The sequence below is a fragment of the Jaculus jaculus genome, chromosome 2 (assembly GCF_020740685.1).
Source record: "Jaculus jaculus isolate mJacJac1 chromosome 2, mJacJac1.mat.Y.cur, whole genome shotgun sequence".
Classification (NCBI taxonomy): Eukaryota; Metazoa; Chordata; class Mammalia; order Rodentia; family Dipodidae; genus Jaculus; species Jaculus jaculus.
The window spans coordinates 93262952-93278655 of NC_059103.1; the positions used below are offsets into that span (position 1 = coordinate 93262952).

Consider the following 15704-nt stretch of genomic DNA (forward strand, 5'->3'; position numbering starts at 1 on the left):
TCAGGCAAATGCCTTAACTGCTAAGCCATTTCCCCAGCCCTGAGAATACATTGTTACTTCTATTCTGGTTTCTAGTGTAATGAGAAGTTAAGGAGAAATGAATTGTAAAGACAAGCAATGGGACTATTTCATGTATAATCTGAATAACCAAAAGCTCCAAATGAACTAGTATTCAGCATGGTGTACTGTCTATTGTAGCAATGTCTTACCTTCAATGAAATTTATTTGGAATAACCTGAAACTTTGCTTATATAGTTAAAGTTCAAATGTTTTTTATGTTTGTTTTTTTTTAAGTTTCAGAAACAAGTTTAAGAAATCACTTTGGTTCTAGTCAAACTATAGGCAAGTATACAAAAAAATGTTCATGGTTTATAGTGAGTTTATTTAAATAATTAGAACAAAATCCTATTCGTAATGAAAATAAATCAATTTCCTTATAATCTCACATTTGAAAATAAGTAAAATTTTTATGCGAAAACATTAAGGGAGAATTTATCATTTTCATTGGGAAAAAAATCACAAAGAGAAAAACCCAATAATGATTAAGAAACACTAAAATCATTTGGAAAAATGTTTCTTAAATCATATATTTTCATTCAAATACTTTAAAATACATACATATATATAAGATCTAGTTCTGAAGGAATCAGCTCTAAGTTACTATTATTTTCATTAATTTATCACAATTCATAATATAAAGCTGCCAGAATGGGCCACATCAATTGTAAATTAAATGTCTACAATTCATTTTAACAGTTATTGCAACATTCCAAGGATTTCAAAAGACTGAGCTGAAATGTACATAGATTAAAGAGAAATTACTTTGAAATTGACCAAACAAATATGATTACCTGCTTCAACCCATTTCTTCTGAGGCTACTAGGAAAGAAAGAAAGAGAGAGAGAGAGAGGGAGGGAGAGAGAAAGAAGGAAAATCTATTGAAGACAACACAGCTTACAAAGCATGAACATCTCAACTTTGGTTTCTAATGATTTTCCTGATTTGCCACTTGAAAATCTGCCCAGAAGGCTGCTTGAAGGAAGCCACACATGTGTCGGGTCTCCAGGACACTGTTACCATTAGCCAAACTGTGGTATTCCACTCTTTGAAAGAAAATATACTGTCCAGCAACTTGGTTCCTTCCTCTACACCTTCCTTGTAGGTCCAGTTTTCACTGACTCGGCTCCGTTTGGCATGGTAGATCTGGGGCCCTTTGTTCGCATGGCTGGTTGGCTGGCTGGAGAGAACGCAGCTTCTCAAGCCCCACAGCCAGAGGCCATTCCCTGTAGCAGGGAAGACGCAAGTTTCTCTCTGCTGCTTGGGGCCCAGAGTCTTTCCCTCTGTATGATGGGATCCAGGAACCCTGCTCTGTTCCCATTCCATGTATGTGGGGCTCCTGTCTCCATGAACTTGGATACACTGACCCTGTGCAAAGAAGGTGGAAGAGGAAGGGGATACAAGGGAGAAGGATGAGGGAGGGGGAAGGATAAAGGGAAAAGGAGGACGAGATTTCAGTATTCATATCACTCACAATGTCCAGTAAAAGAGACGCTTATAATAGTGGCTGGAGAATAGTCTAAAACATAAGCCATAAAGGGAACTCAGTTTCAAAGTATTTTATCTTCCTTTGTGTGTGTGTGTGTGTGTGCGTGTGTGTGTGTAGTGTACGCACACGTGTATGCCCATGAGTGCCCCATGTGCTTGCCTGCAGTGTTCACCTATAGTGGTCAGAGCAGTGCCTGGGTAGACTGCTCTATTGCTCTTCTGCCCATTCTTTTTTTGTTTGTTTGTTTTGCTTTTATTTTTCTTTTCTTTTATTTTTTTTTTGGTTTTTCGAGGTAGGGTCTCACTCTGGTCCAGGCTGACCTGGAATTAACTCTGTAGTCTCAGGGTGGCCTTGAACTCACGGTGATCCTCCTACCTCTGCCTCCCGAGTGCTGGGATTAAAGGCGTGTGCCACCACGCCCGGCTCTTTTATTTTTTTTATTTTTTTAATTGACAACTTCCATATAGACAATAAACCATGCTAATTCCCTCCCCAACCCACCCACTTTCCCCTTCTGGAGTCTCTTACTGATCCTGGAGCTTGCCTTTTTTTGTTATTGTTTTTTTTTTTTTTTTTTTTTTCAAGGTAGGGTCTCACTCTTGCCCAGGCTGACCTGGAATTCACTATGGAGTCTCAGGGTGGCCTCGGACTCACAGCGATCCTCCTACCTCTGCCTCCTGAGTGCTGGGGTTAAAGGCGTGCGCCACAACACCCATCTCCATCTTTTTTACCCCCAAGCTCCAGCAATTCTCAGTCTCTGTTCATTATGGGACTAGGGTAACACAAGCACATGGACATCCCTGACTGTTTATGTGGGTCCTGGGATATAAACTCAAGTGGTCTATGAACTTCTTCTTGCCTTCATGCACAGGAAGGACTCTTAACTACTGGCCTATCTCTCCAGCCCTTTTACATTTTTTAAAATGAGGATAGTCTTTGTTGGTTGTGATGATTCAAAGGACTGTCACTGATCTTTCACTCCGCATTAGGATCATAAATGACCTGGGAACAACATCCAGATTCAAATGCACTTTGATCCTCTCTCTCAGCATGGTCCTCTGCTCTTAACGAGGAGCTCTGAATGTAATCCCCAGCAGCTGATGCTGGAGGTCAGTGACGATGGCTCTGTGGGTCAACCATGGGCACAGTGCTTTGATGATTTTCTAGGGCAGAGTCCCCTCCTTCCCCCACCCCTTCCCACCCGACCACTTTCATTGCAAATATCTATGAGACAATAAATGTGGTGGGAGACATACATAGGAGACGGATGAGTGACTTAAAGAAAATGTGTCGACGTGTTTGCAGAAGAGTCCATACAAATGAAGACATTCTGACCTACCCTGGCCTTCTTGCCTAACCAGAATGACTCCTGAGACTTTTTTTTTTTTCTGAGTATAACCACATTTCTGCCAACTTATCATTCTGTCAGTTATCTTGCAAAATATATGTACCTCTAAGGTATCTTTGTAAAAAGAAGAGTTATGTGCTCTGAGCTAGTCAAGGAAAAGTAGTAACTGCAAGATACCCTTTATTTTTAGTAGTGCTACTGATTAAAACCCAAGAAACCACTGAAAATACTTAAATTTCTAATTATCAGGCAATAGGTACTATATATAACACTGAATTACTTATTGCAGTTTTTATTTAGTTCTTTTTCAAATATCTTTATTTATTTGCAAGCAGAGAGAGAGGGGGAGAGAGAGAGAGAGGGAGAGAGAGACATAGAGAGAATGGGCATGCCAGGGCCTCCAGCACTGCATACACACTCCAGATGCATGCACCCATTTTGTGAATCTGGCTTTACATGGGTACTGATGAATTGAGCTCCAGTAGTTAGGTTTTGCAATTCTGAGCAATCTCTCCAGCCCATTATTTAGTTTTTAAGTGTGTCTTAGTGTGCTTGTTTTGCTCAAATTAAGCAATAAAGTTTTATTGAATTTAATATTGTGGGTAATAAAACACAGCATAAGAGAGAAATTTAGAATGAGCTTTCCAAAATAAGAAGTCTGGGCCTAGAGAGATTGCTTAGTGGTTAGGGCATTAGCCCAAGAAGCCTAAGGACCCAGCTTTGATTCCCCAGTACCAACATACGCCAGATGCACAAGGTGACACATGCATCTAGAGTTTGTTTGCAGGAGGCTAGAGGCCCTAGTATGCCCCCTTTCTCTGCTTCTTTCTTTCTCTCTTAAATAAATAAATAAAATAAACTAGTAAGAACATATTTCTTGGGGAAAAATAAGCCTTATTCTCCTTAGTAAAAAGTCTAAAGAAGGTTGGAGAGATGGTTAAGGCACTTGCCTGCGAAGCCTAAGGACCCAGGTTCTATTCTCCAGGTCTCGTGTAAACCAGATGCACAAGGTGGTGCATGCATCTAGAGTTCATTTATGGTGGCTAATGGCCCTGGCACACTCATTCTCTCCTTCTCTCTCTACCTTTCTCTCTCTCTGTCCCTCTCCTTTTTTCTATGTCTCAAACAAAAGTAAATTTAAAAACTTTTTAAATATATTTTTAAAAGTCTAAAGAGGGACTAGAGAGATGGCTTAGCAGTTAAGGTACTTGCCTGTTCCCCAGTACCCACGAAAGCCAGATGCACATGGTGGCACATGCATCTGGAGTTTGTCTGAGGTGGCTGGATGTCCTAGTGTACCCTTTCTCTCCTTCTCTCTCTTCATCTGTCTCTCTCTATATATATATCTGCCTCTTTCTATCTCTCTCTCTCAAATAAATAAGAATTTTTTAAAAAATTTAAAGTCTCAAGAGGGAGGTGTGATGGTAAACATGGTGAGAAATATCAAGAAATATAAGTAGACTTAAGGTCTAACTGGCTCCTTTCATTAGCAGAAAAATTGCTGTTTTCGTTGGCTCAAAAACAGAAGGCTTATGACAAAAAACTATGTTCAACAATGCCCTCTGGGTCATTAATAAACAAAAAACATAATATGTGAGACCAAAGCCCAAGAGGTTTATTATCCAAATACAACTCCTGGCAAACATGTTATGTCAAAGGATATTTGACTCTACTTTTACCTACAGCAGACTGTTCCAGGAGATTTTGAGAACCTGGGTTGATTCACTTGCCCCTCCATGGCCTGGCTGGATTTCACAGACAGTCAGAGGTCTGGCATAGGTCTAGCCCTTGATAAGACCTGAATACTCTGAAATCCCCAGAACAATCTCCAGATCAACTTATATCCACAGGAATGCCTCCCACAAGCACATGGAGCATGTGAGAGTCAGTTACAATTTCACTGGAACTGAACCTATGCATACAGAATTCAACCCCAAGAATTACCTTGAGTTCTACCTAATTCAAAGTAAAGAGTTACTGTGTTGCTCAAAGCAACCAAGCAGACGCCAGTGCAACTACACTTCTGAATGAACATGGTAACCTCATCTAAGACAGAAACTCTGTCAAATGTGTTTTCTCTAAATTTCCATGGCATGGCAATACCTCCCAACTATTCACACAGCCTATACAAATTTAATTATGGTTTTTGTGAACAGATGAGACTTTCCTCTGAAAAACTTAGCATACACATAAAACATAACCATTCACCAAGCTTCGGGGAAGAAGACGGGCCAGCATCCGCTGCCTGGCCATTCTTGCTAGCCACCAGGTCACTCTCATTCCTGAGGTCTTGTTGTTCCTCTAGCACCACAAACTGCAGGAGAGAAAAGGAAGAGAGGACACTGATGTAATTCACAGCCACCTAAACTTCACATATATTAATCAACGTCTGAGGCTCTATCCCATTCACCCCATGGAAGGTGAAAGTTGGAAGAAGGCCTCGCCAAGTCATCTCTTTGACTAATTAAAAACTCCACTTTATTTTCACTCTTTGAAAAACATTTGTATGCAGGTATTGTATGTATGCCATGTGGTATATGCAGATGCATGCACCAAATGCACACACGTGTGGAGCCAGAGGAGGACATCAGGTTGTCTTCCATCTTATTTCCTTGGGATAGAGTTTCCCCCTGAACACAGAGCTCCATGTTTTCAGTTATCATCTGATGGGGGAGTCCCAGTGATCTTCATGTCTCCATCCTTCTCGACTCTGGGGTTCCAGGCAGGCACGGGTATCCATGCCCAGCTTTTCACATGGGTGCTGGGGACGGAATGCAGGTCCTCATGCTTTCATTGCAAACACTCCTTCCCCCTGAGCCAACTCCTCAGCCCTGAAAGACTTCATTTTTAACTGGAAATTTCGTGTGCCTTTTTATTAAGAGCCCTACCAATATCTTTATTGAAGAATCTGTTCTAATTCGGGAATCCAGAGTTTGGGTTAATTGACTCCTGGGGGCTAATATTTTGCTGCAAGTAATATAGAAATCCCTAAGTCATCTAAGCATTGACCACTGGCCAGACAAAATAATGCCACATGTGCTATAACTATGTGTGTGAGTGAAAATATGTTCATTTAAGTATGCTATAAAATTCCAACTAATTTAGGGTCACTAGTAGGTATTAATAATTAATAGTGTAACTATTATTTTGCAAAGACTCATCCAGCATTTTTTGTTTGTGTTTTTGTTCTTTTTTTTTTTTGACAGAGAAAAAGAGAGAAAAGGGGTGCACCAGGGCCTCCAGCCACTGAAAACAAACTCCAGATGTGTATGCCCCTTATGCATCTGGCTAACATGAGTCCTGGGGAATTGAACCTGGGTCCTTTGGCTTTACAAGCAAATGCCTTAACTGCTAAGCCATCCTTCCAGCCCTGTTTTTGTTCTTTCCAAAGTAGAGTCTTATCTAGCCCAGGCTGACCTGGAACTCGTCTCAGGCTGGCTTCAAACTCACAGTGATCCTCCTACTTCAGCCTCCCAAGTCAGTGCTAGGATTAAGGCACAAGTTTTTTTTTTTTTGTTTTTTTTGTTTTTGACAAGATCAAGCACCTTCAGGGTGGTACGGCCATGGACCCATCAGATATTTTCTCATGATTGGACAGCTTAAGAATCAGAATGGTAAATGGGAAGCCCGGGTAACCACAATTACATTTCTCTTTAGTCAACAAAAAACTATTTTTGCCATTCCTTGCTCCTTCACACACTGATGGGCAGTGCAGACCAAGCAGAGCTCAGGACTGCACACTGAGGCTGGACAGGTTAGATATTAAAGGAAATCACACAGAGCAGGGCAAACAGAGGTGACCCATGCTCGGGGAAAAAACATGCAGGTGGCTGAAAGCATTCCTTGTCAATGAATAACCCAGTGGAAGAACCACCTCAAGATTCTGCTGGACTGTGCTCACTGGTTCAAGAGGGACCCGCCACAAGGGAGGGAAATGGTGGTAAAGCACGGGGCAATCTCATGAACACGTGTTTTCATTTTCTTATTTTCCACTCCACCACCCACCCTTTGTCTCCTCCTCATTAATGGCCCTCCCGTGGCAAGGTATTGCCAAGTCAATACAAGGACCTGCTGTTGGAGGGAGGACACAGGCCCATCATTTCTGGCTCCAGTCAAAATGCACCCTGCAAAGTTGCCAACCACGTGCCTCTCGGCCACACGCATGGGGCCCACGGCGCTGGGCTGCCGGGGAAGACAGCTGAAGGAACCAGATTTGTTTCTGCTACTTCTGTTTCGATGCTCAACTCTCTCCCTCTCCCTCGGTGTTACAGTGGCAGTTGTAAGGACAACACTTAGGATAACTACCGAGGACCAGCTCAGCTTCCTAACACAGTTCTCAGCCAACAAGATGATCACACAGCAGCCAGCACTTTCGATCATTTTTAATCATTTTTTAAAATTATATTTGATCATTTTTTTCTTTAAAAAAGAAGCTCCCACAGTCCATCCAACTCTTTCTTTCCCATGATTTCAATGAGAAGCATTAAACACACGTTCTGAAACCTGAGTGAAATAACACCACAAAACCCATCAAGCACAATGTGAATCACCTAGAAGTCCTCAAAATCATGAGGCCTTTAAGAATTAGCACATTCTGTGCCAGGAGTGGTGGCACACACCTTCAATCCCAGCACTCCGGAGGCAGAGGTAGAAGGATCACTGTGAGTTTGAGGACAGGCTGAGACTACGTAGTGAATTCCAAGTCAGCCTGGGCTAAAGGGAGACCCTACCTCGGGATGGGGTGGCGGTGGGGGGGACCCAAAACCAAAACCAAAAAAGAATTAGCATATTCTGTAGCCAAGTCCTCCCAGAATCAGTTACTCCAGATACTCATGGCATTTTTTTTTTTTTTAATTCCCAGCACTCAGGAGGCAGAGGTAGGAGGATTGATGAGGGTACTGGTGAATCCAAACTGAGCTGGCAGGCTTTACAAGCTAGTGCCTTTAACCATGAGCCATCTCCCCAGGCCCCTCATGGCATTTCTTTAAAGACAGCATCTACTCCAAGCTTTGAGCTCTACACATTTCTTATTTTATTTCTGTCCTCAAATCCAACTAAAAATAGCACCCATAAAAGACAGGGACAGATGACCATCTGTTAGTCAGAACATAGCTACAGGAAAGCTATTCGTTGGGAATGCATGGTGAGGTGGGGTCCTGGGAGTGGGAAAAATGATTGTAGATATTCTTGTGTTATGTGAAGCTTTTTGTGCGACACTACTTTTGCTCTTCCGTAACCTTCCCTACCAGTTCCTCAGTAGTAAGGTCCAATCTCCCACAGGCCTGCTACCTTTCCCAGCCTCTTGACAATATACACCAGGTACAGGACACATCCAATCGGTCAAATTCTCTGGTAAATTTCTGGAAGAAATTCCCTTCACTGGGGGATGGCAGTGGGGTGGGGTAGATCAAGAAAATTTAGCTTGTCTGCCCCCTTGTGGCCTGATATCTATCACTGCCGTGGGTGATTAGTGAACTTCAACATCCCACTATGCTTTCTGGAAAATATGAAGGATTGGCAGGTAAAATACAGGACACTCAATGACAAACTCAAATCTAACTTAAAATTAAACTTGGACTTCTATTTTAAATACCCTGGACTCTTATTTGTTAAATATGGCAAGTTTAGGGTGTGTGGGAAAAGAAATAGTGAGAAAACTAGGAGCATAAGATATCCATGTGGAAACGGTCCAAAATTTTTTCCACAAACTTCACATAACACCAAGAACTATAAACTATATAGAGGTACACAGCAGAAAAAGTCCTCATGGCATTGAATTACAGTGTGACTTTAACATATCTGATTCCCTTATTTAGGATGCAATTCTGTCACCTTCCCACCCAGGACCTTCCCAGATGATGTTGTGTTGGCTAATATTGGCACTATTATAGTGACATTAATACTGACATCAGCTGACAGCTGGAACAAATTCTAGTAGCTCTGAACTCTGAAGATTGAGAACAAATGAAGGGATTCAGACAAGCCAATCTTTAGACAAGCTTCAGACAAGCTTTATCTATTTTGATTATCTTACCCAAGGTTGGGGGCAAGAAGACACACCAGCCTCACTGTTTTCAGTCCTGCTATTGGCCACATCTCTGTTTGACTCTTCATAAGGGTTCTTTGGGTTTTTCAATAGCAACTTCTGAGTCCTGAGATAAAGCCAAAATTCGAGACAATATCAAAACAAAACATTTGCCCTACTCCATGATGGTTTGAAGCAACTATCTTGCCAAATAAGATCCACGGTTAGTATATATGCATAGCCAGGCATACAGCTGAAAATCCACAGGGGGTGACCAGCTCCAGTGATCTGCATGGTTAAGTAAATGGCCAGAGGTCTGCTTACCAGGACTGTCACAACTCTTCCACGTGTTTCAATGACAAGAAAAAGAAAGGATTTTGTCCAGGAGCTTTCTTTTTCAACAAATAGTCCTTATTTCTTTTGATTATAGGAATACAGGAACCAGAAGCTAAAGATACTCTTATTTATATGTCTCTAGTCACCTTTCAGCTGAGCTGATCGATCATAGAATTCCAAGTCAATAGGCTGTGGATGTGGTTCAGTTGTAGAACTGGCCTGGTGTGCATGAGGTCCAGCGTTTGATTCTTAGCCTCCAACATCCCAAAATTTCAAGACAAAAAAGGCCATTTATTTGCCATTGATTTTCAATACACAGTTATCTGAGGCCAGATATGGTGGCACATGCCTAAAATCACAGCACTTGGAGGTTGAGGCAGGGGCATCATGAGTTCGAGGCCTGCCTGCAACATATACCAAGCCCTTGTTTAAAAAAAAAAACAACAACAACAAAAAAACCAGATTCTTGAAAAATATGGGTAGGGCATGTCAAATGCCATAACTTAAGTTCATGTGTGGGTCCTCCCACCTCAGTTCACCTAATCTGGAGACTCCTTTTTATACATAGCCCAGATTTGTCTTCTGGGTGATTCTAAATCCAATCAACTTGACAATCAAGACTAACCATCATACCTTTTATCATGAACTTAAGTTTCTTGCTTCCATTTTGACATTTGTCAAGCATCTCCCTGTCTTTTGGCATTCTACTGGCCATTGATTATTTATATGCATTTTCAGAAACATCAAAAATATTGACTAACAAGCTAAAAAGTGCAATGATGCTGATAGGCCACTGACTTTGAATTTTAAGTTTTCGGTCTGAGAATCCTGTCTCTCAGGAGGTGATAGGAAAGGTCTTGTAGAGCATGTCCTTCTTATTAGAAAGATTAGTGTTCATGGAGAACCCCAGTAACATCAAACAGAATTTATCAAACCCAAAATGCTATTATACAGTGAATTATGATTAGCTCAAATTCACAATGACCTTTGAGTACTATTTTCCCCAAATTCATTGCAAAGGAAATCAGTAAACACAAATGCCAGGATGTATGACTCATGCTATCTAGAAACAATTTTGGATTTGAGACATGTAATTTCATTCTAGAGCCCATGTTCTTGAGTACTACTCTAGGATCTCAGGCAAGGGGGTCTTGGCTGAATCTACTGAATTTTCCAGACTACAAAGCAGTTATAACTTGAGTGGTTGTATAGTTCTGGTAAATGTGGTTCCATGTTTACCTGCAGAAGACAGTAAATTTCCAGAACATTGAGACTTGCGAGTTAAGTGCATCACAACCATAAAATGATAAAAGGTGTGATGGTTAGTCTCGATTGTCAAGTTGACTGGATGTGGAATCATCCAGAAGACAAATCTGTGCTATGTGTAAAAAGGAGTGTTGACATTAGGTGAGTTGAGGTGAGAGGACCCATCAGGCTATGGGCGGCATCCTTCCATGGCTGCGGCCCTGGACGGAATAAAACAGAAATCTGTCTGAGCGTGAGTGAACATGCACCGCTGTCTGCTTCCAGACTATGGATGCCATGTGAACAGCACCTTCTGCTCTTACTGCCCTGCCTGCCCTACCCTGGCGAGCTGCAAGATAAATCTTCCCTCTCCTAAGTAGCCTCTTATCAAGAATATGGTCATAACAATGGAAAAAGTCACAGAACTATTTAACTGTGTAAGTCCCCTTCAGCCTAAGAGTTTGTGGCTCACTATTGAACAGCATGAACTATAAAACAGCACCTAAAATGTTTCCAAAATTGGTGATGGGAGCATGCTAGCTTACTTTTGAAGGAAACAAAAAAGTGAGCAGTGAGACAACTATACCTTCACCCTAATGTAGTGTTGTTATTTACTATTACAAAGTGACATGGTGGTGCATGCCTTTAATCCCAGCACTTGGGAGGCAGAGGTAGAAGGACTGCTGTGAGTTCAAGGCCACCCTGAGATTACATAGTGAATTCCAGGTCAGCCTGGGCTAGAGTGAGACCCTACCTCAAAAAAAAAAAAAAAAAAAAAAAAAAAAAACAAGTGACATGGGGGCTGGAGAGATGGCTTAGCAATTAATGCATTTGCCTGCAAAGCCAAAGGACCCAGGTTTGATTCCCCAGGACCCATGTAAAGCCAGATGCACAAGGGAGTGCACGCATCTGGAGTTTGTTTGCAGTGGCTAGAGGCCCTGGAGCGCCCATTCTTTCTCTCTCTGTCTGCCTCTTTCTCTCTCTCACCCCCTCAAATAAATAAAAAAAAAATTTTTAAAACGTGACATGGGCTGGAGAAGTGGCTAAGCAGTTAAGGTGTTTGCCTGAAGCCTAAGAACCCCTGTACGATTCCCCAGAACCCACGTAAGCCAGATGCATATGATGGCGCATGTGCCTGGAGTTTGTTTGCAATGGTTAGAGGCTCTGGTATGCCCATTCTCTTTCTTTCTCTCTCTCTCTCTCTCTCTGTAGTAAATAATAAATAAAATATTTTTAAAAAGTGGCATACATGCTATTGTTCCCAGCTTTTAACTAGTAATCTTAAATTATTGAAAACAAAATCCAATGACCAGAAATTTCCTTCCAAGATAATGACTGCCTTAATAAAAAGTGATATTTTGTGGGTAATTAACTCAGTGGAAGGCAGCTATAAAGATATATGTTATGCTGGTTGGGGCAGCCATGTGATGCTAAAAGAAAGTGGAATGTGGCAATGTTAAATAACTATATATAATATGGGGGTGTCCTTCAATTCAACACGTGCAAAGTGCAAAGTGCTGGGTTTGATCTTCAGCACCACAAGAACAAATCAATAGCCATGTCTATTATGCATGATGTACAAAGACAGGACATGAACGAGGAAAAGCACCCTGTTTCAAAACAGGAAATTCTTTGCCAAAAAATGAACCAGTTATTCTATGTTTCAAATGAAATAGGTATAGTGTGCAAGTTCATCAGAAGTAGGCATTTCCACAGGAAGGCTTAAAGGACCAATAGAATGAAAGGGTCACCTGTAATAGTGAGCTCCCCACAGCCCCAGTACGAGTAGCAGGACCAGCACAACCACACAGACAGCCACCACGGTGATGTCCCGATCCCGTCCATGGCCGGCGTGGCGCAGTTCCCACCATCGCAGGTCTCGGTGTTGACACCGCTCGCCGACATAGCCAACCACACAACTGTGACAACACAAAAGCAGCAGTCATCAGAGACCCCTGGCCCAAAGCGCCTGGGACTGTCCAGGTCCCACAACCTCTGCTTTTCCAGGTTCTGTTCTCTGCAGGTCCATGGAAAATCCACGAGAATTAGCTGAAAGCACTATGGTTTATAGGCTGAAGCAGCGTCTGCCCTCAGGTTGCTGGAAGGGTATTTAACTATTGCCTCTATAAGACATTATAGAACACTGATTAAGGCTGAAGTTTCAGGCAAAAATCCTGAGGAGGAGCCAGCATTTTAAAACCAACACAAAGCAATTCTGTCCTAAGAGCCAAGGAAATTCTGGAAACAAATGTTTGGCTCAGCTGCAAAGCGATCAGGTCAGGAAGGAGGGTCAGAAGGCAAAGTCTCTCACCAAAACCAGGCTGTAACAGAATGTGCCTGGGGCCACAGAGATGGCTCAGAGGTTAAAGGCACTCACTTTCAAGCCCAAAGGCCTGGGTTCAATTCTCTTGTACCCACATAAAGCCAGATACACAAAGTGGCACATGTGTCTGGAGTCCATTTGTGTTGTCACTAGGCCCTGGCATGCCCATTCTCATTCTCATTCTCATTCTCTCTCTCCTTGAAATAAATAACTTTTAAAAAATGCACCTGAGCACTCTAATGAGGACAACCTCAGCTCTGGAGGGGATATTGTTTCCTTAAAGAAAAAAAATTCTCACCAGGTATGGTGGTGCACATTTAAAAAATTTTTTTTGTTTTTATTTTTATTTATTTGAGAGCGACAGAGAAAGAGGGAGAGAGGGAGAGGGAGGAGAGAGAGAGAGAGAGAGAGAGAATGGGTGTGCCAGGGGCCTCCAGCCACTGCAAATGAACTCCAGACACGTGCACCCCCTTGTGCATCTGGCTAACGTGGGTCCTGGGGAATCGAGCCTTGAACCGGGGTCCTCAGGCTTCACAGACAAGTGCTTAACCACTAAGCCATCTCTCCAGCCCTGTTGCACATTTTTAATCCTAGCACTTGGGAGGCAGAGGTAAGAGGATCCCCGTGAGTTCAAGGCCAGCCTGAGACTACATAGTGAATTCCAGGTCAGCCTAGACTAAAGTGAGACGCTACCTCAAAAAAAAAAAAAAAAAAATTCTCACTAGGTGTGGTGATGCACACTTTTATTCCTAACACTCAGGAGGCAGAGGTAGGAGGATCACTGTGAGTTTGAGGCTAGCTTGAAACTACATAATGAATTCCAGGTCAACCTAGGCTAGAGTGAGACCCCCCCCTACTTTGATAAAAGAAAATCACTGCTAGTCCAAGATAAAATGTCTCAGTGGTACAAGAGGAAGAAAAAAGTGTTTGGAGAAAAAGAGATATTCACCTACAAACACATACTATCTAATGGCATTTCACTAGAATTATCAGTGATCGATTTATATGCAATTTTAGAATAAAGTAAGTAAAGCAATGCTGCCATCTACTGGAAATGCCTTTTTTTTTCTCAAGGTAGGGTCTCTTCTAGCCCAGGCTGACCTGGAATTCACTATATAGTCTCAGGGTGGCCTCGAACTCACAGCAATCCTAACTCTGCCTCCCAAATGCTGGGATTAAAGGCGTAGACCACCACGCCCATGTTGGAAATGCCATTTCTAGAAACGAGATCTCTGAGGAACAAGTGTATTTTCTTTCTTTTCACAAGAGCATCAGCATCAACCTATGAATTCCTCAAGCCCAGATCTAATACCTACCGTTTATGTCCCCACTTATTACAAAATGACTTAAGAAATTAATACAAAGAAATTATTTCAGCTTCTAGAAAAACATTGTAGAAAGGTCCAGAAGATCTGGGATCTTGCCCTAATTCTACCTTTGACCTGTCAAGAGTAGAAAGTCACTCTCAAAGGAAGGAAGGAAAAGAACTAGAATTTGTAAATCACCTTATGTGACTCATGTCACTTTGACTGGCTACTTTTTACTCATTATATTTGGCGGCATTTTCTCCATTTCACAGGTGAGGAAATGAAGACTCAGCATTAATAATTCGTATTAGGTCTCACAGCTAATAAATGACAGACTTGATTGACACGATTCTCAGATTCCATGCCTGTGTTCTTCCTATGACCCTGACAGAGCTTTATGTCTGAAAACCTATTCCAGAACTGACCTTGCAAAAGACAGTGGGATCTGGTGTGCAAGCACAGAGAGGGCTCCCGGCCTCCCAGATACTGTTTTAATTCTAGCTAATTTGGGTTATAGCTAGTTGCTGTCCATGCCTCACAGCCACTTTTAAGCTGTTAGTTGCTAATGGGATACAAATCTGAACATCAGAGGTTTTGGCTAAGAGCCTATAGTCTGGAATGGAAGAGCCTCTGTAGCATGGTCAGCAGTTTACAAGGGCACAAGTCATTAGTCACTTGGAGTATTAATTAGTTTGGCTAAGCCAAACAAAAGGTTCCCTGGCCAAATAATTTTGAGTTCCCATGGTCAAATAATATAGTCATTTTAGACTAAATAAGAGTAAACTAGACTCTCCAGTGGGTTGTTATGTGGAATGTTATAAATCCAGATTGGAAGGCTTGCTGAATCACATACTAAACTAACTGGCCCACACAATCCTGCTTTCAAGAAACCTCACTGCCCTAGTGCAATGGTTTGAAAGACACTCTGGAAAGATGTTTAGCCAAAGCCAACGTGAATGAATGGTCCTCTGGAGACTCCCCAGGCCAGGAAAGCTTTAGGGAGCCTGTGGGTGTAGACACTGTGGGGCTCACTTTCCCTGCATCATGGGGACAGCTTGGGGCTCATGGCTCTGAGGGGACCCTCCGTTGCTGTGAAGGAAGGAAGAGCCAGCACCTTAGAAGCCTGCTCTGTGTGCAAAGATGCCTGTCATGTTGCTGATAAAGCTGCACCGGCACACACTCCCTTGTCACTATGGAATTAATACAACACAAGGCAAAGTTGGCCAGACCAGAGGAAGGAAAAGCTGAATGTTTGATTAAACCATATTGTCATTAGATGCACAAAGTTAAGGTCCAGATGACTAACTGCTCACTTTAGAATGGTTTTGCATCAAAGGTAGTTAAAGTTGTTATCTCTAACTCCTGTTTGTTTGTCTGAGACAAGGTCTCTGTGTGGCCTAGATGAGCCTTGATTGAACTTAGTGGAAGATGACTTTGAATTCTTTTTGTTTTTTTGAGGTAGGGTCTCGCCCTAGCACAGGCTGACCTGGAATTCACTATGTAGTCTCAGGGTGGTCTCGAACTCATGGCGATCCTCCTACCTCTGCCTCCCAAGTGCTGGGATTAAAAGCATG

General features: G+C 42.2%; 1 protein-coding gene across 4 annotated transcripts in view; it reads right to left on the reverse strand.

Moving 5' to 3' along the window:
- Positions 1–710: 710 nt before the first annotated feature.
- Egf (epidermal growth factor) overlaps positions 711–15704 on the reverse strand; it is a 102501-nt gene continuing 87507 nt past the window's right edge. For all 4 annotated transcript variants that reach the window (XM_045143575.1, XM_045143574.1, XM_045143573.1 and 1 more), the window contains 4 exons: positions 12252–12419; positions 8929–9046; positions 5103–5208; positions 711–1425 (listed from right to left, as the gene is read on the reverse strand). In XM_045143575.1, coding sequence (XP_044999510.1) covers positions 1172–1425; positions 5103–5208; positions 8929–9046; positions 12252–12419 — 646 coding nt within the window. In that variant the 3' untranslated portion in view covers positions 711–1171. The remainder of the gene's footprint in view (positions 1426–5102; positions 5209–8928; positions 9047–12251; positions 12420–15704) is intronic.